The 24020-nt window shown below is 39.3% G+C and overlaps 2 protein-coding genes across 7 annotated transcripts; one reads left to right on the top strand and one right to left on the bottom strand.

Annotated features, from left to right (window-relative positions):
- Positions 1-658: 658 nt before the first annotated feature.
- On the top strand, positions 659-23941 carry LOC121879778 (phospholipid scramblase 2-like). 6 transcript variants are annotated; one of them, XM_042386565.1, is made up of 9 exons: positions 659-876; positions 7418-7764; positions 9217-9303; positions 11537-11641; positions 12694-12911; positions 13256-13420; positions 13969-14130; positions 14627-14675; positions 20305-23941. In XM_042386565.1, exons 2-8 carry the CDS (start codon positions 7449-7451, stop codon positions 14660-14662), a joined length of 1089 nt encoding a protein of 362 aa, XP_042242499.1. In that variant the 5' UTR covers positions 659-876; positions 7418-7448; the 3' UTR covers positions 14663-14675; positions 20305-23941. The 6 variants fall into 6 exon arrangements, with proteins under 6 accessions (XP_042242499.1, XP_042242498.1, XP_042242495.1 ...); XM_042386564.1 differs by having other exon boundaries at positions 660-876; positions 14627-14686; XM_042386561.1 differs by lacking the exon at positions 14627-14675 and having other exon boundaries at positions 661-876.
- Positions 1703-4125, bottom strand: LOC121879780 (chromatin assembly factor 1 subunit A-like). Its single transcript, XM_042386567.1, has 3 exons — positions 3418-4125; positions 2837-2885; positions 1703-2635 (listed from the first exon to the last, which is right to left on the bottom strand). The coding sequence occupies exons 1-3, from the start codon at positions 3926-3928 to the stop codon at positions 2317-2319; spliced, it is 879 nt and encodes a 292-aa protein (XP_042242501.1). The 5' UTR covers positions 3929-4125; the 3' UTR covers positions 1703-2316.
- Positions 23942-24020: the final 79 nt, after the last annotated feature.

The following is a 24020-nucleotide window of genomic DNA, read 5'->3' as shown; positions in this document are numbered from 1 at the left end:
GTTTAGAACGATAAACGTTACATGGTACAGTACATCTCGCCTGGCCATAGCCGCCGTAGCCCTGGGCCATATGGGTCAGACTAGTGCAATATAAGAATCAACGTCTCTCTGGGTCAAGTTATATTCAATCATTCCACAGTCATCAGAGAAGGAACCTCATACACAAGTGGTGAGTAGATTATCTCGCCGAAGAACATAGTCGTGACAGGGAAGTGAACATCCTGTCAAGAAAATATAAATAATGACGTAAACAACACTGGAGCGGGTTCAGGTACATTCAGGAGCTGGTGCATGTCCAGTATTTGCCAACAGTGCGTAACAGAGACGTGACCGATCGCCCAAGCGGCTAGCGAGCCGATCGGTGGCGAAGAGGATAAAAGTAAAAAAAGTAAAAAACTATGACGTAGGTATAACTCAGTTTAACTCCTACCGTTTACTTGGCACTAGCTGACTACATACTCTCATATACTATATCTCTCTTAATAATACCAAAAATCTGTATTTTTTTCTTATCCTCATGGTTGAAATGCATCTGTATAGTGTACCAATATACATTAATTATAAATTTATAATATTATATATTACGTGAGTGTTCGGGGTAACTGGTAACTCGCGCACTAATATACAGAGAACCTTGGGGGGCGGGACACGACCACGGCGCGAGTACAGTACACTTGCCGCGCTCCCAGGCCCAGCCCTGGTTGACAGTCACTGCCAAGACGTTGTATTGTAGTGGTGCTGCGTCCACGCTTGTAATATTCTCCACTTTTGTGTTACAAGAATTAGAATAGATTTTGAATTGTACGAAAATTCATGTGAACAAAAAGTGTGTAACATCCACTAACATACTGTACTGTACAGTACAACAGTCATACGGTGAGTTGAACATTTTCCTACTAAGTATTGCAACATAGGCCCTATAAGAATGAGGCCATACTGAAGATTAACATCCCAGCTTATTTAACGTGATAATAAAACATGCTTACGCTGCTTGGGGGCTAAGTTAGTCTATGTAGGTTAGGTTTGCGTTAGGGTGAAATAAGTAGGGGTGTCTAAGCACGTGATCTCATTTGTATTTAATAATAAATCGCAAAATTACATGTATACATATTGAGTAACTTGTATTACATTGTATAGACAGTGTAGGTATGCAATGGTGAGCGTCATGGTCATTATCCTGTTATCGTAGGAAAAATAACTAGCGAAGGTTACCGTCCTAAAAATAACTTTGTATTATCAGATATTTACTCCCTAATATTAAAAAAAACAAGATATGATAAACGTCATCCCTGTGGTAGACAATAAAAGGTATGTGATGAACGTAGAGCTGCACATTATATACTAATAATTGTAGCTCTCAGTTCACCTGAGATAATATATCGATGAGTAATTATTACTTGTCTTTACATAAGGTGTTTTTTATGGGTTCATTTGAGGTGTTTTAGCAGCTAAAGTAATGTTACGTATTCATTTGTTTATCAATAAAATAAACCATAGAATCATCGATGGCAAATTATCAAACCTAGAGATAGAAAGAGGCTTACTTACAGGAGTATGTTTAGTACAACGTCGCCCCATCCCCTTGGCATTTTCTGGGTGTTTCACAAGGATTAAAAAACAGTATTTTATTTTTACGCCAGAAGGTTATCCCGTGACGTCACTCATCTCGGTACAATGGACGAATGATAATAATACTCAGTTATAATAATAATGCCTATATTGATTATTGTTACAGTAAGAATGATTTTAATAATAGCTACATAATGATTTGATAACAGTATTAGTTCAAAGGAAGTGTATTGTTACAATGGTTAAAATAAAATAACAGGAAACTAATAATATGGATCACCCGAAAAATATTCACCTCATTTTTTCCTGTGATACTTTACCAGTGAGTATATAAGATGCGAACGTGTATTTATTTTGGGGTTAAATTACGTTCGTGTGTGAATGTTGAAGGCAGTGTTTACTCGTGTTAAGAAACACGAGTAAGACAGGGCAGTCTTCATAGGCCTCCCCCAAGGCAAATAGGCCCCATGTTCATCTATTCCCTTGGTTTGGGGCCTATTAGAACTTGACTACCAAACCAAATGTTTGGTTTGGGGTCTGTTAGGATTGGGAACTCCTAATCACTTGAAGATTAGGCACCCAAGTTTATTTTACCTGATGATTAGATACCCTAACTTTTTACAAGTGAAGATTAGACATCCCAGCTTATTTCACCCAAAGATTAATCACTAATGCTAGGGTGTCTAATTGTCAAGTGAAATAAACTGGGGTGTCTAAACCTCAGCTGATACAAAAAATACTCTCCATTCATTTCAGACTACCAGCCCTCTCTATGTCTAATCTTTGTCTCTCAATATCTAAAAAGGCTTGCTGGAAGGCGTTGTTCCTTTCAGCATCTGATCTCATTTGTGTGAAAATGTCATTTAGGAGGCGCAGCTGACACTCCTGAAGATACACGCGTCTCTTCTCCAGCTGTAAGAACTCCCGATCGTCCTTGTCATCTTGGTCGCTATCGTCTGTGTTTGCTCGTGGGCGTTTGGCTGCTGTTGGTTGCTGGGTTGTGGTTCTGGCCGTGGTGGAGGAGGCAGCTGGAGGATTCTCTTGTTCGTAGCTGTTAACGAAGGCGCTATAGGGAAAAATAAAGCATTGAAGGGCGATATGAATAACTTATATGTATAGCCAAAATATTGATGGATAACTTTGGTGTTATGCCATAAAACTTAATAAACTATTAATTTTATTTCTTTAAAATCTAAAGTTTAGATCAGCATAAGTTTCCAGTTTGCTGTAGTTAGAGTTCGGACAGGAGACACACACACACACACACCTTTCTCTCTTGATGGTGGATGAAGGTCCGAGGGATAACACTACGTCATCTGAAACAAAATTTCCGACTATAAAAAATAAAATTCTTATTACTATTCAAACGAAAAAATAATAGTATCAGTAGTAGTGTTTGTAGTATGACTATTAGTATACAGTAAATAGTAGTGTTTGTCTTATGACTAGTAGTATAAGAAGTAGTGTTTGTAGTATCAGTAGTAGTGGTAGTCATTGGTTTTGGTGTGTTGGTTCTGTAGTTCGGGTGTATGTGTTGTGTCGGCTGTGCTATATCCAGTGGTCTTCATAACAGTGCATCCAAATTTACTTGATCCTCTTCACTACTTTACATCTTACTAGCCAGTCGGCCTGTTCTGTTACACACAGTTGACAAGTGTCACGTGTTAGTGTGTCAGATCTTATTAATTACCAATAAATATATCTATATACCTGTACTTATCGATCTATATATCTATGTGCTTGTCTATTAATGTATCGACTTTGTTTATATTTATCTATCTAGTTATATTTGTCTATATATATCTACAGTACTTATATTTCTGTCTATACTGTATATTTATTATCTACCTTCGGAAGCGAGAGGATGATGGTGATGGCGGGAAGTGATGTCCTCTTCTTCCTCCTCCTCCTGGTTATAATCACTGGAGGCTGAGGAAGGTCTTAAAGGCAAGGCGTCAGCGTCTACCTCACACACCAGCCCCTCGACCGCTTCCTCCTTGGCGGTCTTGGTCGCTTCCACTTCACCTAATAACTCAAGGATCTTTAAGTCTGTTGGGGTGTACATGGCATCGAGTGAAGGACATTCCGTTTTCTTTAATTTATTTCGCCGCGACACATCTTTCTTCCTGTCGCTAAGGTAGTAATACCACTTCCTTCTCACTTCATCTGCCGTTCTGGGTTGGACTGTGCACACCTCATTCACCTTTTCCGTAATACACTGCCAGATGATCATTTTCCTCTCGTTAGTTATGGTGCTACAGAGCCGCGAGAACAGCGTGGCTCTGTTTCTGTACACTTCATCAACCAGAACGTCGATTTCATGAACGGAGAAGCGAGCTTTCCTTTTCTTCACTTCCATATTACAATTGTAGGGTATCTAGTGTTGTATTTGCGGCAGCACATGTGGCGATACGTTATCATGTTATATTTTCAATTTTCATAAGTAAAGGTTAACGAGGGAATCACAAATTGTTCGTTACTTTTCTCGCTAAGGTCTCGTTACTCCATCGTGGGACAGTCTGGCGCCGGGCTGTACGAGCACAAAAACAAAGAGGTATCTAGTTAGCTTTTATTACCTCTATTTATACAACCTTATTTACACACAAATTTAATTACACCCTCATAATGTTTAATTATTATTATATACTTGAGTTATTTTTATGTATATATGGAACTTAAAGTAATGGTTTGTTGAGGAAAATGTTAATAGGAAGAAAAACATTGCACTAGTGTGGCATCATGACCATTTGTTTACGGTGTGGCGGCGCAGACGCAGATCACAACAGGGCTCACTATCACTGAACCCCGGACTCTAGCACAATGAACCCTCCTTTATTTCTCATTAATACAACGTGTTTTATCCCGTATTTTGTGAGGAATACCGTATATTACCTATTATAATTTATACCCACTTGTATTTTCTTTACAGAATATTGCTTAGGTTTCGGAGATATTCTACGTATGAATTCTCATATTCAGGTATATTTTTTGTACAGTAGCTTATGGATAGATAAACATTAATCTAATAAAATTAAACTGACGAAATAAGAGCAAAATCAAATATTTAATGAAATACTGCTTCGTTAATTTAGCAAAATACAGGTCTCAGAGTTTTGGATTCGGAGTTTCGTTGTAGGGATTCGAGACATGACCAGTGTCACTCACTATTCTCCATTGTTTACGGATACAAAATGTAATTATAATCACCCACTAGTAATATTCCCAACTAGAATAACAATAAAATATATATTAGAGTATATAAGATAAGTAGTAGCGGTAATAAATTGTGATAGTGATTTCAGTGAGATATTATCCACAGGAACCCACCCACTCTGTCTCCATGGTTACATCTAGCTGGAGCAACAGGGTAAAGCACTCGCTGGTATTTATCTATTTTCTTGTGATTTAACGTAAATTGAATGGAGATGCTATCATAATTGGGTATATATTTGATGTGATAAGTAGTATTTGATTAATGTTTTAAATTATTAAAGACGATTTGATGGTCCACTTGCATATTACAGGGGAAGGGAAAGAACACACTGGACTTTCTCTAATATAATGTGATTCATTGTATTGTTAATGGTTATGTAGAAAACACTTGTAGTAAAGACAGATTCTAGAAAGTGACAGCAGGTGACGAGGCTGTTAATATCACTTTCAGCATATAATATATTTGCGAGGATGGCAATGGGTTTATCCTATGTCGAATTAAATTTTGATTCGATTTTCTTCAACGGAATTTCTATTGTAAATTCATATTAATGTGGATATAAAAAATTTTTGGGCCCATGAAAATTAGTGGGTCGATTATGATGTGGGTGCGTGAGAGGGTTGGTGGGCGTGGTTGGTGTTAGGTAAGGTACTTTAGATTATTGGGTAAAATTATTGTTTCGAACATTCACATATTTGGAAGTTCAAAATACATCAAAAACCATAGGAAAAACACAATTTCAACCTAACCTAAACTTAAAATCCTAAAATTCGCTGCATGACATAAAGTATAATAATAAGTGTTATTTTATTTTGGTAATGTCTGAGAACAGCATTACCACCAGAAGGAGTTTGATATTGTTCATTTTCTCCACACAGATGTTCATGTCATTATAGTAAGTATTTTAAAAGAGGCGACAACTTTTTATATTTAAAGTTTTTCTCTGTAAGATTATTGATCATAAATTACCTGTAGTGGGCAGGGCATGAAGGATGAGGGAAATTGTGAGGTAAAACACGGTGAAAAACTGATCATGTGACACTAAAAGGATGTCTCTACGTGCATTGTACGTGAAGCAATTAATTATTTATTGTAAAAAAAATATTCTACAAAACATCTGCCGTGTCGGCACGTGTTGTTGTCTGCTCTTTGTTTCTTTACGCTTGGACCAAGCTTACTCTCACGCCCACAAAAAAAAAAAACATAAAATTACACCATGATGCTTCAACAAAGTTGTGTTCATTGGTACCAGATATCAAGTACTTTCTGTTTAATATGGTAGGGGGTCTGCCCCCAGGCTAGGAAGTTAGGTAAGTTTCTGTCGTTGGTTAGGTCAGGTTCTATAAGGTTTTGTGCAATGTCATATTATTTTTATTACTATCTATCACCTAAGGAACATCTGTGGAAAAATTAACGAAATCAAATAACACGTTCTTATGCTAGCCGTCTATTCCAGGCTTGCCAAGATGAGATTCATATACAGTACTGTACTGTAGTTGGATTCTAATCCTATACAGTAGTAGTGCTTTCGTGTAATTCACATCTTCAGGGGTGAGCACAGATTAAGGAGTAATACCTGACAGATTCCATGGATAATATTTCATTGCCCGTCTCGAAAGATGATTTCATCGAACGCATCATATTATGTATTAAGGATTGTAAATTTGAATTCAATGGAGAATATTATGCTCAAAAATTTGGTATGGCAATGGGTAATCCGCTTTCACCAGTATTAAGTAACTTATATATGGAATTCTTTGAGAAGAAACTATTAAGTAATATTTTACCACCTTCAGCAGTCTGGTTTAGATATGCAGATGATGTAATATGTCTTTGGCCATTTAATGAGGACCTAAAAGCTTTTCTACCACAACTTAACAACTTAGCCCCTCGATCAAATTCACTGTGGAATTAGAGAATGACTGCAAATTTCCATTCCTAGACTGTCTGATCCACAGAATAGGTAACACCTTTAAGTTCAGTATTTATAGGAAACCTACTAATGTGTGTTTATACATTCATTATTATTCTGCCCACCATAATAGAGTCAAACAGTCGGTATTTTCATAAATGTTTTTTCGTGCTCTAAGAATATGCAGTCCGGAATTCATTGATGAGGAATATAAATATATCTATAATATTGGCTTGAACCTTAAGTACCCTAGATCTTTTATAGACAAATGCCTTAACATTACTAAGAAATCTTTTTAAAGAACTGATCCTAAGCCTACCCATGACCATAAGAATCTCTTAGTATTACCATTTAAAAAAAAAATTCTCTCAAAATCCTATACAACTGAAAACCTGGAACGTTAATGTGACATTTAAAAACTCATGCGCTGTAAAAAAATGTTAATCAAGAACTCCCCCCAACAATGCAGGCGGCTGCATTTACAAGGTTCCTTGCAAGGAAGGTAATATGTTCTACTTTGGCCAGACGGGTAAAGATCTTATAACTAAGTTGACTTAAACAGCATAAATATAGTGTTAGGACAGGCCAGAAGTCCAATGCTCTTTTCATTCATATGGTATGTACAAACTGTAGCTAATCTGTAAGTAAAGTATTGTATTGCGTAATTTCATATTATTTTTTTCCATCTTATAATTATTGCTGAATAAAACTCTCTCTTTCAGAACACTAGTCACACCATAAGCAACCCCAAACATGAGCCAACCAAGTGATATTGCGTTTGCCCCGCAGAATGCTCCTTATTCCCAGCCAGGTGGTGCTCCTTACCCACAACCAGGTGCTCCTTACCCCCAGCCTGGCCCTTATCCTCCTCCTGGACAGTACCCACCGCCAGGGCAGTACCCACCGCCAGGGCAGTACCCACCGCCAGGCCAGTACCCACCACCAGGCCAGTATCCACCACCAGGCCAATACCCACCGCCAGGCCAGTACCCACCGCCAGGCCAGTACCCACCACCAGGCCAGTATCCACCACCAGGCCAGTATCCACCACCTCAACAACCTAATCAGGGTAAGTCATCAAGCTACATTTTTCACTGAATAGAGTTGATTATTATTATAGTCGATTTCTAGTTCAGTATCTTCAGGGTTTATCTTCACCCCTTAAGCATCCTGGAGGCGGTGAATGTGTCGGGCAGCGGTGTCATCATACTCAATATCTCTAGTCGTTCCTGGTGTTGGTCGCGATATGTTTTTGAGAGTAATTTATGCTTCTAGACTGTGGTAACTTCCTCCGATACACACTCCCAATCTTTCACTCTCCTCCGTGCATTTTTTAATACTGTACAGATTTGTGAGTCATTATAAGGAACTTGTAAGATCCATACAACAACAGCCTTTAGAAGATCAGGTAATATGTTAGTTACAAGTGGCACTGGTCTCCTAGGTAATGTGGATTATGCCAATCCTATTTAAACCATGTGTTCAACTCTGTGGCCACTGATAACTTAACCTTAACAGAATTGACTCCATCAACTCCAGGTCAATAGCTCTCATATCAAATCCTCATGAGCCATAAATGGAAGTTTTTAATCCTATCCTTTTATTTTCCCATCATTCTCCGGACACATAACACGCCTTTGTCCTCTCTGTCAAATGATTCATAATACGTACTGTGTAGAAATCCACTTCACTTTAGGATTGTAGGTTGTGATTTTAATAACTGTTAATAATATTATACTGTACTTCTTTCATTGAGATGACATGAGTGGTTTTCTTGTCTCAGGAGATGAAGCCTTAGAACTGTAAAGAGAAACCTTGTCAGTGAAAATATATAAAGTTACAGTCTAAGTCATAACTAAGAAGGAACATGAGACCTCCACTGATGATGGCTGCCATTCCCACACCTAACAGCCACTTGTTCATACAATATTTTTTTCACTTCAATTTCTACAGTAAAACAAACAATCATTTTCTTCACTTGAGATTGAATTTCAGTATAATTTTTCTTTAGCTAAGTTACTGTTTTTTCTCAGCAAATAGAGAAAATTGTAAACAGTAAGGCAGTTTAATTGTAAACAGTAAGGCAGTTTAATAGTAAACAGTAAGGCAGTTTAATTGAGGATAGCCTCAAAATCTTCAGATGTATGGATATAAACATTATAATTTGTGGTTTAATATAAGAAACATTAGATGATACTTACTGTATAAGAATGATGGATCACAGTACAGTACGTATACAACAGTCTGTGGTTAAGTATACAGAAAATCAAGTTCGTTAAAGGAATGGAATCACGTTAAAAAGAATTACATCAAACTGTTTTCATGATTTATAAACTGCAACTTACTACCATGTATGTAGTGAGTGAGCGTTGTCAGATATAACCGTACAGTGGAGCTCATTACCACACAGGGAGTTACTTATTGTAATGTACAGTACAGTGCTGATTTATATTGTGGACAAAGGCAACAGCCCTCTTGTGTCAGGTCTCTGTCTACATGTTCAGTTACTGTTGGTCCCTAGGTCATGGAGGAGGTATTTACCCACCATTACCAGCTGGTGGGCCCCAACCAGACCCATACAGTCAACAGCCTCAGCCAGGTGGACAAGGTATGCACAGCCACAGTACCTGACTGTAGCACTGTAGTACAGTAGAGGGAAGGTGCTAATAAAATAATGATGGTTAAAAATAAAGCTTACTAGATTTATTTGGCTGATTGCATGTTGTTCACAGATACAGTACTGTCCAATACCTCTGCTATAAGTGTGAGTTTATTTTCCTGAAGGCTTTTTTATCCCTAGTGGAATTAGTGTTATACGTATGTGGCAGCTCACTCATCTCTGCGGAGATGGCTGCAGTAGAAAATGTTCCTGGCTGTCCTTATCCCATCCTTCCCACCATGATGTACAGTACAGTAGGTCACCCAACACACTGCTCCATTACCTGTCTGTGCCCTCTTTCCTGCCCTTGTATCTCTCTCACATTCACACTTCTTAAAGAACTTTGCTTCACCCACCTCAGTCTACACCTCCCGTTGTCACCCTTGATACATAACCTCCCTGATGTCACATTATAAGGGAGCTGCATAGGTAGAGGGGGACCAACTACTGTAGTCCTGTGTTCATGTTTTGAGCATTACTGACACAGTAACCAAATTAATTGGTGCTGAATGGATCCTCGTTTGAGAGGTTTCTGGGTACGGTATTGAGACAAATTTTCTCATCCGTGGAAAAAATTTGCACACCCCCCGGGGTTTTTCCTGGTCAGTCTGCAGTTGGATTGACACAGAGCTGTGTTTATTTATGCAAACACAACTGTACACCTACAGTACATTCTAAATAAACACATTATACTACTGTACTGTATACTGTACTCACCAGCAGATACTGGCATCTTGAGCTTGTGATGCAGGCAGGCCAAATGGTGATATGATGATACAGAATGGCCTGCCTTTGTCCTGTACCATCTACTGTGGCAGCTGCTGCTGTCACCACCTGTACTCTGCTTGTCTACCCTACCACATTTTTCACAGTTTTTATCATAGAATCTGGCAGTCTGTCATGCACACCCTGTAACCCTGTCATGCACCACAACTTGAGAACCACTGATCTAGTAACTGACCTGTGCCAGCATAATGATTACTCCAGGAGGCAGGCAGGCAGGCAGGTACTGTACATTAGGTCAGTGGCAGGGCACTTTATTCAGCTCCACAATGCAATGTTTTTCCTAGATACACCAGAAGCTTCCTAAAGTACAGTACATTACCATTTTTATATGAATACTTAACAATATTCATTATTTTACTCTTGTTTCAACCATTTTTATTTATTTGAAATTACTTGAGGTGAAAGTAGGGATGTGTCTTGATGTTAGGGGCTCTGTCGTGGGGCTGTACAGCTCAGGTGGTCTGCCCAGGGAGTTGTTGTATGTTGGTAATGATAGCAGATACTATTGAAGAGGCAGTGAGGAAGGTTAAGTAATAGAATGATAGAGTGAAATCAAACAGTATGAGAGTAAATGTGGCAAAAACAAAAGTTCTGTAATGGTAGGTGGTGTGGGTGAGGGACCTGTGGTGGAAAGTGCTGTCCTGGCAATAATTCAGTCATGTACAGTGAAGGTTGGTACACATGAGGTCCAGTGGTGTAAATGGGTGACATGATCTATGTTGAAGCCTGTATAGTTTTAAGAGTCATAAGTGGTTGGAAGAAGTTTAGGGAACTGCTCTCTTTATTGACGGCAAGAGGACCTTCCCTCCTAGTGAAAGGAAGAATGTATTCGGCTGGTGTGAGAAGTGCGATGTTGTTTGTCAGTTAAAGAGGATGTCATGTGCAGTCTTGAGCAAACTGAAATGACAATGATGAGATGGATTTGTAATGTGATACTAAAATATAGGAAACGCATTTCAGAGCTGTGGGAGGTGGCTGGGTATTGAGAGTATTGGCGAAATTTTTCATAGAGGCAGGTTAAAATGGTTTGGTTTTGTGGAGTGAATAGAGGAGACCAACTTGGTTAAGAAGTGTCTGAGTCTGAATATAGAGGAGAGGAGAGCCAAGGGTAGGCCAAGAATGACATGGGGAGAGGTTGTGAGAAATGACCCAAGAGATAAGAACATGATGGGAGAGGCTGCAAGAGACCACACAGCAGGGAGAGTTACCATCAGGTAATTGAAGCTAACCCACTGTGATGATGATGATGAATCCATAAACAGTATCTAGCCATCTTTAAAGCTATTATATGATTCCTTAATGGAAAGTAATTTAAGGATAATTTGATGTGATTTTATGTACAGTGTGTTACACAGTAAACCATGTATATGTATCTCACCTGGACCATATCCCACAGGAGGATGGATGCCCACCCCTGCAGTAACCAACTGCCCTCCTGGCCTTGAGTACCTCACACAGGTTGACCAGCTACTTGTTAAACAGAAAGTGGAACTATTGGAGGGTGAGTGTTTGTCATTGTTTAGTACATTATTGAAGAGGGTTAATGAAACTTTTAACACCTAGGCTTCGGGTCACGTCATATGACGTGTGTCTGTAGAGCTTCGGGTCACGTCATACAATGTTTTTATCTTTCATGGGCCTGTTTGTATAAAAAGGGGCGTTCCTGGCTAGATTTTGTTGCCAGGTCGGAATTTGTCTTACACTCACTCACACATGAGTCTCACAATGTCAACTTCTCAGTTTTTGTGACGTAGGCATCTCAGCCTTGGTCTTGACTCACTTCACCATGTGTTTCTACTCCCAAGGACAAGGCTAGTATTGTACAGTACAATATTGTGATTAATACTGGAGCAGAAATAACAATAGTTTACAATGTAATAAGTAATAACATAGTAAAACAAGTGTCCTGTACTCCCTACAAGTTACTTAGTGTTGTTTACCTCGTTTTACTGTGTCAACACGCTCCACTTCACAAACATTCTCGACTCTTCCTAGTCTATGTTGCCGACCTATGGTAAAGACATATATTTGTTTCTGTTTTTGTCATGCGTGGCCAGTTTGTAAGACTAGAATTGCTTCTCTTTTTTTCTTTTTTTTTTATTCTTGAATATACCCACATGGTGGGTGGGGTGCCGACTATAGCTCAAAGCCCAGAGGGTAAATATGTTTTTTTTCCCTTGCTTTTTTAATAAAGTTTTGTGTAGAACAAGTTAGTTAGCTTTATGATACAAGATTGTCTACTGGACATGTGTAAAATTCATGAGGATGAATGACTGATCAAAGCTTGTCTTTGTCAAATTTGTCCTGTGCACATGATGGACATAAGAGAATAAATGCCTGCTTGATATAGGTTAAGTTAGCTTGATATAGCTCTCCCCCAGAATTCTTCAGAATGCATTTGATACTATTATCCCATTAATTAAAAAGCCACATTGAACGGACAGGGCCTTCATTAATTAGTCCTGTATTTGGGGGGTTTACTGCAGGAGGTTTCACACGTAATGGATCTTCAATTTTCCCGTGTCTACGTAGATTCCTATTTCACCCCCACAGCATTCACAGGGTTCGAAACATCAAATAAATACAAGATACAGAACTCGCTGGGTCAGAAGCTTTACTTTGCTGCCGAGGACACAGACTGTTGCACCAGGCAGTGTTGTGGGCCCATGCGACCCTTTGACATGAAGATCATGGACAACTCTCAGAATGAAGTGATTCATCTCAACCGTCCCTTGGCTTGTACCTCGTGTTGCTTCCCTTGCTGTTTACAGGTGAGCTATCTTGATTATGGAGAGACAGGTGAGAGCTCTCTTAGGGGACTGTTCTGTATGTGGACAAATGGTAACTAGCGCATGTTTCACTTCGACGATGAAGCAATGGCACGTCAACCAGCAATGGGATAATGTAAACAGACCAAACCTCATCTAAAAGACCCTTATTATGATTCAGTTGATCGTTGCTTATAACTAGTTAACGTCCCACTTTAGTACAGTATATAGATCAACATGTAATTTGAGTGTATTTTGGTGAATTGTTAGAATAAGATTAATTTGATTAGATATTACTAGTTAACGTTCCAGTTTAGTACAATATTGATCAACTTGTAATTTGACAGAGCATTGAAGTGACCTCACCACCTGGAACTGTTGTCGGCTCTGTGCATCAAGAGTGGAGCCTCTGCGCACCCAAGTTTACTGTTCGTAACTCAAGTGACGACGTCATCCTCAGAATTGAAGGTCCCATCTGTACCTGGAGTATCTGTGGTGATGTTGAGTTTCAGGTATGTATGTATATATGTTTGTGTATATGTATGTGTGTATATATTTGTATGTATGTGGTGTAATGGAGAGCATGCTTGCCTCACAAGCGAGTGGACCTGGGTTCAATCCCCGGGCAGGGTGAAACTATGGGCAAGTTTCTTTATGCCATTTGCCAGCAGTCATTGGGAACCTGGATCTTAATCAATTTACAGATCGTGTTCCAAGGTAGTGATGCAGTTGGTGAGTCGTCCGGTCTTCTCAGACTGTTCCTTGACACTGGGTCACGTAACTTGTTAACTTAGGGTGTGGTTGTTGTTTTGGCGACAACTTCTACGCATTAAACAAATTAATGCGTAGGTGGCCCTTGGGCTGGCCATCCTCGTACACGAGGGGCAACCATTATTTATTTATATATGTGTGCCTGTACGTATGTAATGTAAGTGTATCGGTGTGGTAGATTATGTGTTTTATCATCAGGTGAAATAAGCTGGAGTAGGAGTGGGGCAAATCTCCATATGACTCCACTCTGATAGTGTACTGTAGAGTAATGAGATGGTTCATACCATAGGTGTTGTCTGCTGATGGTGACGTGCAGGTGGGTAAGATCAGTAAGCAGTGGAGCGGCCTGGCAAAGGAAGCCTTCACGGATGCTGACAACTTTGGTATCACTTTCCCCATGGACCTGGATGTGAAGATTAAGGCTGCACTACTGGGTGCTGTCTTCCTAATTGTGAGTACTTGTATAAATGTCAAAAGAGCATTTTTTATTTTTATTTTTTTCTTGTGGTTGGGTTAGGTAGGGTTGGGTAGGTTGGGTTAAGGTAGGTTAGGGTATGATAGGATAGGTTAGGTAGGGTTAGGGTAGGTTAGGTATTTTGGGGCCTGTTAATACACTACTGGGTTCTTTTTGGCTAAGATGAGAGGACTAGAGGGAGTGTGAGACATGTAATGTGAGAGACGGAGTGATTACCTTTATAGTCAACCCCTAAGAGACATATACAAGATATCTTAGTGTTTATATAAGTAATAAAATCATACTTGTGTGAATTGTCTTGGTAAAGTGTTGTTATATTGTCATAGGGTTGAGCTACAAACAGTGCCTTGAGTTTAAGATTTTATCCACAGTTTGCATGAAGCATTAACTAGATATAGGATTCTTTTTCTCTCTGTGTGTAGAAAGTTTGTTCTAATATATTTTAATTTTCTTCCTGATAAAATTCTTGCAGGATGTAATGTATTTTGACAAGGGCAACGACAACTGATCACTTACATATGGTAATGAAAAGGTGAAGTTCAATAGTGGCAGCACCTTTAGCAATATGGCTTTCTTAAACCCTATTGCCATCAGACAGGCAGCCAAGAATTTTATTACCTAGACCCAGGAAGTGTGGCTTTTAGTACAGTAGCATTAAGTAGCAAGAACTACAGGCTTAGTTTAAATTTAACCAAATTTAACTTGACTATCAGTGGTGAAGAGGATAAAGTAAACTTACAGCAGTGGTGCATGTGTTTAAAGTGAAATAGGCCAAACTAACAAAGTCGCCACATGCACTGTTGACAAACCGCTCACTGCCTCCATACATACGTTCATCTCCCACATAGAATAAACACCCATACTTTTAATTTTTCTTGTTTTATAGTTTTATATTATATTTTCTTGATTTTCATGTCACATTAGAGTATTGAAAGGATTTTTCTACAACTTTTATAGTTTCTTTACATGTAACACTGGCAATGTGTGTAGCCATCTCACAGCTGACTGGTGATGTGTGTTATGAGAGAGTGAAGAGAATCATCCATCATGACACACAAAGACAAAGATGATGCATTGTTTTGGACTGTCCATTAGCAAGTGAACTTCCTGCTAGCCTTTTAGACGTGTGAGTAGATAATAATCATAATAAATTGGGAGTAAATAACCACCAAAAATAGAGAGAGGCAAGCACAGTACACACAGATGTCAGCTGTTTAAAACTGAGGCCAAACTAACCAACTTAAAAAATAAAAAAGTTTTATGATAAATCTGGTTTCCTGGAAGCCATATAAATGGTCTGGTACCTGGACTTCACCCTGAGATCTTCCTCCCTGTCCCTATAAGAGATTTAACAGTCATCTTGCTCTACCTTAGAAGAGATCCAATTCTCTTTCTCCCCAAATATAAATAGATTGAATGATCCTCCTCCATTTTATAAGGGATTTAATCCTTTTTTTCATTATTCAATCGGTGTATTTCTTACTTCATATGTACTGTTATCCTATAGAAGACCAGCTGTTATATTGATATATATTCGATACTGTTATATCATTACCAAGAATTAGTTATGTCTTGGTCTCTGATAATTTGTCATGGAGCTTTTCAACTTACATAACAGTTACAAGTAAATAGTAGTTATAAAATTTAATCAGTAAAATTTTCATACAGGTTTACAGTTGGTTTGGCCTGTATATACTGTAGTCTGTGCAGGTATGCAGTTCAGCTTGTATATAGATGATACAGGTGTGTGGTGTACCATGCAGGTATACAAACATAGTGCTGTATCTAGTCCAATCAAGTATCAACAAAGTAAGGTAGTTTGACCAATGGTAGGTGAGAAAGCCATCAGATATTTATTTTCACCAATCACAGGTAAAGATCACTTAACTCTGTCTATTGGTAAAAGGGTTTTATCAGCCTTAAAACATTTGCATACTAGTAAACACCATTTGTAATGTTGACCACTTGTTAATTTACTCATTATTAGCAGATGTTTGCATGTGTTTCATTAATGCAGAGAAGCTTTAATCTAATGGATAGTGTGGGATGAAAGGTTAGTCCAGTAAATCGAGGTTAGTTAGATGTGAAACCTCAATATAATGGACTACATCTTATAGGCGAAGGGTTCACTGGGCTTGATAAACATAAGCCAGGCTGTGTGTTCCACCCTCCTGCATGTCCAACATTCTTCACAGGGTTATAACACTGCATGTGAATGTTTTGTGCTCTCTCTCTCTCTCTCTCTCTCTCTCTCTCTCTCTCTCTCTCTGAGCATGCTATTGAATATTCATCTTCTTTAAATGTGTCTTGAGCATTTCACTGAGAAGGATAATGGGTGCAGGCAACCTCCATGTTACAGACACTCGGTGTTTCACATTAGGGACAATTTTTCGACAATGCGTCCGTCCCTTCATTGGCATTCAAAGGGGGACTGAGGGAGCCTGTGTTGCTTTTCTCTTATTTTATTTCCTTTCCGATGAAAATATTAAACATTCTTATTTTATCCTTATTAACCCATAAGCCCCTGGTTAGGGTGCTGCTGGCAGTACCCCCCATGCGGGGTTAAATCGAGAAAAAAATCACATTTAAAAAAATAATGAAAAATAAATAAATAAATAAATAAAAATAAAAAATGGCAAGAAAATAGGCGGACATTCTGGAATATCACCGGGGGCCTAAGGGTTAACTACTAAATGCTTATCAAAGTTTTCCTGCTTTTTTTCCAATATTGAATATACAGTAAGTCCTCACTTAATGTTGGGGTTATGTTCCTAAAAACGCGACGTGAATCGAAACGACGTTAGTGGATCAATTTTCCCCGTAAGAAATAGATAAAATACAGGAGTTACGTTCCTGAGCCTCCCTTTGACCCATGAAAAACATTACATATACAGAAAATCATTGCCATTTCCATAGAAAATAGTATAGTACAGTACAGTATAAAGTTTGTATTGGTACTCACCGATGGGAGGAGGTGGTGGAGCGAGTGTGTGGTGGGTAGTGAAGCGGAGGAGGTGGTGGAGCGAGTGTGTGGTGGGTAGTGAAGCGGAGGAGGTGGATGGTGGAAGAGGAGGAGGGTGGTGAGTCACTGAGACTCTGCTGCTGCCTCCTCCTCCTGCGCTGACTGGGGTTCCTCCGCCGCTGTTTGCTTCTCCTCCGTTGTTGTTTGCTCCTCCTCCGTTGTTGTTTGCTCCTCCTCGGCTGCCGGCTGTTGTGAAGAAGCTGCTTCTGCCGTCCTGCGACAAATAAATGAATGCAGTGTTGACTGTTTGGTGCTACTCTTCTTCTTCTTGTAGATCTCAGTGTAACAACCAAGACTGTCATCAATTCTGCGTTGAACCTTTGAGCTACGTTCTCTGTTTGGGTCGTCATCTAGAAGGATTTGCATTGCTTGCTGGAACATGTTGAATGATTCTGCCACCCTCTTGGAAGTTAGGGTTCATTGAGGTTCTTCTTCATCGTCGTCGTCATCTTCAACGAGACTGTGTTCTGTTAGTTGTTGCAGATCTTCGTTGGTGAGCTCTACTGTATGGGATGCCAGGACGTCCTCAATATCCTCTGATTCTAGCTCATCAAAGCCTGCCTGTCTAGCCAAGCTGAGGATATCCCTATTCACAGCTGGGACTAAGTCCGTGAATCCCGTAAAACTGTTGATGCACTCGGGCCACAGTTTACTCTACACACCATTCAGGCAACTTTCTGAAACCTCTTCCCATGCCTTGCCAATGTTGTCAATTGCATGAAGAATGTTGAAGCTGCTCCAATATTCTCGGATCATGGGTTTATTTTCTCCGTCTTTAGCCTTGAGCAGCTGGGCCATGGCACGGCATAAATAAGACGCCTTGAATGCGGCTATGACGCCTTGGTCCATAGGCTGCCTCAGTGCTGTCGTGTTGGGAGGCAGGAATACAACATTTACATTGTCATGCAAGTCGTCGAAATTGGGAGGATGAGCTGGAGCATTGTCAAGGATCAAAAGAATTTTGAAGTCAAGGTTCTCCTTGGCACAGTATTCCTTCAGTGCAGGGACAGTTTACACGTTTAACCACTGGCTAAATATGGTGCCGGTTATCCATGCCCTTTTGTTTGCCTTGTTAATGACAGGAAGGTGATCCTTAGAGTAACCTTTCAGAGCCCATGGGTTTCCAGCGCGAGAAATCAACATAGGCTTCAGCTTGAAGTCGCCAGCAGCGTTTGCACCAAGCAGCAGCGTCAAGCGGTCTTTTGCAGCTTTAAAACCTGGCGCTTTTTTCTCCTCCTTGGAGATATAGGTCCTCTCAGGCATCCTCTTCCAAAAGAGACCAGTCTCAGCCACATTGGAGATTTGTTTCAATGAGTAGCCTCCTTCCTGGATAATCTGTTTGAATTCTGGCGGGAATGTCTCGACAGCAACCGTATCTGAACTGGCAGCTTCACCAGTCATCTTAATATTGTGGAAGTTATACCTGCGTTTAAATTGTTGAAATCATCCTCGGCTGCCGTAAAGGTCTCTTCCTTCGATCCTTCACCCTCTTCTGCCTTTATGTCGTCAAACAAGGATCTGTCCTTATGCTGGATAACCATAAGGCTCACAGGTGCATTGCATTGATTCTGGTCCTCCTTCCACATAGCCAGCATCTTTTCCACTTTTTCTATCACAGTGCTTCTAGTACGAGTTGTTTTAGTTGCACTGAGAGTAGTACCACTTCCAGCACTAACCTTAATCTTGTCAGCATTGGTCTGGATAGTATGCACCATTGTGGGGGTTAGACCAATCACAGCGGCTTTGTCCACAGCTCGTTCCCCTTTTTCAAATCGGCTTAATACATCCATTTTCGTAGCAAGGGTAATGGTTTACGTTGCCTCTTCACTACACTAGCATCAGTAGCACATGTTGGGTGTTTGAAAACCATTTTGAATGGTTATAGTACAGTTTTAGAACAAAAACACTTAAGCACACATGAATTATGTGTAGTCGTAACAGAGACTGGCTTGGGGACGCTGTGACGTTCCGCAAGTGAGGGCAGTGCGCCGAGCCGAGAGAGCGTAGCGCGGCCAGACAAGTGCGGGTGATGCGCCGTAGAAAGTAGTCCTTGACAACGTAAAACGACGCAGTATCGGATCCCGGGACGTTAAACGAATTTTTGGTCTAAAGTTCAGCGACTTACTACCGAAACAATGTTAAGCGGGACGACGTTATACGAGGAGCACTGTACTGTAATTATTTGTTTATGTATACAAGTAAACCCCTGATATAATGGACTAATTGGGGGGAGGCTGGTCTGTTAAGGTCAAAAGTCTGTTATATCCGGATCCGGAATAATAACTTACTCGGTCTGTTATATACAGTAACTCCTCACCTAACGTCGTGGTTATGTTCCTGAAAACCGCGACGTTAACGGAAACAACATTAATGGAATAAATTTTCCCCAAAAGAAATAGATAAAATACGGGAGTTACATTCCCCAGCCTCCCTTTGACTCATAAAGTACATTACATATACATAAATTCAATGGAATTTTTAAAGAAAATATATATTATACATCCAAAAAGATAAATAAACTTAATCATTTTGTATTGTACTCACAGATGGGCAGAGGTGTAGCAAGTGGGTGGCGAGTCACTGAGACCCGGAGGGTGGCTCCTCCCCCCGCTTTGACTGGGTGAGAGAGGGTGATGCACCTTACAAAGAAGTCCGTGACGACGTTATACCTAATCGGCTGGATGTTGTCCGAATCATGAGTATCTAAAGAGTAGCAAAGCTATAACGAAACAACGTTGCCGGGGGCAACGTTAAACGAGGACTTGCTGTACCAACATAGTTGGCAGTGTTATGATCATTTTACTGTGCTTGAGCAGCGGTTCACTTGCATGGTTAAAACATGAGCCCGTTGGGGTCTCCCAGGGGAAAAGATTGATATAAAGAGTTTCTAACACGACTATATGTGTGAGGGTTATGTATTACCGTTGTACCATTCTATTCCTGCTTGTTTAGTTGTCAACTATAATACATTTCATCATAGTAATTTTCCTCATTCTAATTGCACTAAATATTAGAAATGGTCACAGTAAATGAGGTTATCAATAATTTCAAATTGCACAGAGACTGAACGACCGCGCAGTATAAGTATCACCAATATTGTTGAAATTTATAAAGTTTTTATTTTTCAGGATTTCATGTTCTTTGAGAAGCAAGGGAACAAGGAGACTGATCAACCGGGAATGTTCTAAAACTGGTCGTTGGAGTTGACTTAATTACATGAGGATAGTGTAGTGAAATGAAATAAATTGGTAACAAGGATAACATATAGTAATTAATAAACTGTTGTTAAATATATGTTTGGTGTGACTGATTGTGATTCACTGCTTCAAAGGGTTTCACTCCTACAATGCCCTGGTGATAGTAGGCTCCAATCTGACTGTATACTGTATGATAAAGATTGGTGGTTAATGTATCCCAGTCTGTTGGTTCATTGGTAATGTAACCCAGTCTTGGTTCACTTAGGTTGGAGACTATCAAAGTGTAGGAACCATATAGCCAGAAATGCCTATTATTTACTGTACTTTACACCTATAATGTCCAAAATACTTATTAAGGGGAAAGAATCACAACCATTCTACATTGAAAAGTATCTTTTGTTCCTCATTATATTATTTTAATGGGAAATTTAATGTTAACCATTTATTGATTTTGAAGACCTTTTAGTTTTAAGAAATATAAGTGAGTTGTGTGACGAGACAGCCACAACAAGTAGATGAACACAACTTAACATTAACCAAAGCCAACCCCTATATAGACACATTTATACTCGTAGTACTGTACACACAACCCACATTCTGTTTGCAGGTACTAATGTTGTATTTAGTTTAGGTCAGGTATAGTACTTAGTACCAAAAAGAGCTGACTACAGTATATGCTGGTACAGTTATTGCTTAGAGATTTATAAAAACTGAAACAGAATTTATTATTTGTATTTTCCATTGGGCTATATTACTGTGTTACTTAATATAATGAGTTTGTGTTTGTCATTTTAATATTTTTAAGAGGAAATGTTGTACATGCCCTAGGTGGGGGGGGTGTTCTGTCTTGGTGCTCACTGAGGGATCCAGCCCTGTCTTCAGCCCTCCTAGGATCATGTGGGGGGCTCTCTTGGTGCTCACCTAACCTATACCTCCCTAGGTAGAGTTAGGTTATTGAATCATTATAACAGCCTGGATCTGCCCCACAGGTTAACAGTGTTGTCATTTATGATGATATGATTCAGTTGAACCTCTATCCCTTGTACTGATTTTATATTAGTTATTTACTTATCTAGTATTTTATTTTATAATATTTTGTTCAGCTTTGTGATTGAAGTTCATTGTTGACAGAGTAGAAGGTGAGATGTATTGTGTCGGTGGGAACAGAGCCATAGATGAATAGAATTCAGTTAACTCGGTGATCGAACCCGATTGACTGAATCACTCCTATGACACATGGGCGCCATTTTATTACTCATCAAAAGATTTTTCAAAATCAACAAAGCAGATACAAATTTCATTGGACCTCTAAAGCTCTTTCAGTGAAAATTCTCAATCCAAACATAGCTTCTCTAGTTCCTGTTCCCCTTTTAAATCCATTTTGCTCTTCAGATAACTCACTTTCTATTCTAAACTTTATTCTAAAAAAAATATAATTAAGACAACATTGTAGGTGCGACATTGATTAATATGAATTTACATATATAAATAATATACAGTACAGGTATCAATTTGGTAATAATATGAGGACCCTCTCATTAATAAAGGTTTTTCATATATGGTCATGTGATATTAATTATAAATCCGATCATTATGTGGGGGACATAACGAGAACAGCAGCCGCAGCTGCTCTGCCTGAGAAGACCTCCCAGTTCCACCCACTGTGTAACAACAGGACACCTGGTTGGCCAAATTTTCTCTATCTATGGCTCTGGTTGAGAACTGTTGCTCCTGCCTCTTGGTGCTCACGTGCAGTACTGTATCACAATACCTCATGTTTTCTTTAATGAATGGCTGCCATCCATCCCTCCAGTCAGACACCAATATTTTTTACCTCATTTATTGCCATGGTAATGTTTTGCCTTTAAAGGGTACTTACTGTATGTATGGACATGATTATATGTCATATTTATTGCTTATAAAGCAGTTTTATACATTTATGTTCTATATGTTATATTGTAATCGATATGATTGATTACTTCAGTAATTTATTGAGAGTTTGTGTTGTCTTCAAAAGATATGTTGATAGCTTGTCATCCTGACAAGGAACCTTTCTTTCACTTGAATACTACCTGCTAGCATGTTGTTACCATTATCAAATGTAGCTTTAAAAAGTGTCACCATACCACACACCCAGTTCCCTCTCCATACTCTGGTAGATTTTATCGCACTGTGGTGCCCTCTGGGCCATATTCAGGAATGAGACAGACTCCCCCTGTGGTGCCCTCTGGGCCAGATCCAGGAATGAGACAGACTCCCCCTGTGGTACCCTCTGGGTCAGATCCAGGAATGAGACAGACTCCCCCTGTGGTGCCCTCTGGGCCAGATCCAGGAATGAGACAGACTCCCCCTATGGTGCCCTCTGGGCCAGATCCAGGAATGAGACAGACTCCCCCTATGGTGCTTTCAACTCTGGCCGCACTCCTCTCAAGTGAGATAAGGTCGTTCTAGAGTGAAACAGGATTATCTGCACCAACTTGTTACATGCTACCACCTCTACTCTAAAGTTTTACTTGCATACATAAATTGCCTTAAACTCTGCCTTGAATATCGTAAAGCCTGCTAACTTTATGCATTAAAATGACCATATACATCTTTGAGGTGCCTGCAGTGAGGACTTGTCTGCACTCCATCTGCTTTTAAATCATGTCTGCTCAAAGCCAGTCTTGGTGTGAATTCGTCCATAGGTTAGAATTCATACAGTATTAAGGTTTTTTAATGTCTCTTTTGGTGGGTAAACGTGCATATAGCCTTCATCAAGTCTTACTGTAGAGAAACTTTACTCAATAGTTAATGAGGTGCCTTTGGGAAGTAGCATAGTCACAACTTGTTTAGTTTATCAAAATAATAATGTTTTTCAGCAATTTGATTTTTACTTTAACAAACTATATACTGTAACTTAGAAAATATATTGTTTTTCATGATAGATTTGACTACATTTGCTTAGGTATAATTTAGATTTATTTAATCCCTTTCTCACAGCATGTCTGAGGTGGTAAAGTATAAGTATGTATAGTATAGTATATATGATTGAAGTATATTTAAATGGTGTTCTTAGACTTTGCAGTTAGGAAGGGATTATATGTAGAGTACTATAGCAGACAAAATTCCCTGGACACTTGGCAGTACAGTATCTGGCATATACAGTAGGTACAGTACTGTACTTAAGGATCATTAGATGAAGTGGATTGAAATTTTTATGTATTTTCTCAGTTATTTCTTTTTGTTAAGGAGTGGGTTTTCCTATTTGGTATTTCCGACATAATATGTGAAGAAAAGTACCGTCGGTTGATATAAACCAATGATATATATGGCCTAGAAGTAGATGCCAGATATTGCTAAGTGTTAATTTAATTTTGTTTGTTGGGGGTTTCACACCTAACGGACCCTCGATATAATGGACTTTCCTCTCCCTGTAGTCCGTTAAATAGAGGTTACACTGTATATAATGTTATCATGGAACAAGACCACACTAAGGAAAGAAAGATTAGTATCTGTCTGGGTTATGTTGTTAGTACTGTACCTGTATCCCAAATATACAATACATTCTTTGTTGAAAGTTGATGTAGTGTAGTGTTTCATTAGTTTTCCTCCATATTATGTGAACAAAATTATCACCTTCTCTGTCTCCACTCTTTCACAATTAT

The sequence above is a fragment of the Homarus americanus genome, unplaced genomic scaffold (genome assembly GCF_018991925.1).
Source record: "Homarus americanus isolate GMGI-L3 unplaced genomic scaffold, GMGI_Hamer_2.0 scaffold42643, whole genome shotgun sequence".
Taxonomy (NCBI): domain Eukaryota; kingdom Metazoa; phylum Arthropoda; class Malacostraca; order Decapoda; family Nephropidae; genus Homarus; species Homarus americanus.
The sequence above is the reverse complement of the archived record's forward strand: the minus strand, read 5'-3'. Positions and strand labels throughout refer to the sequence as shown.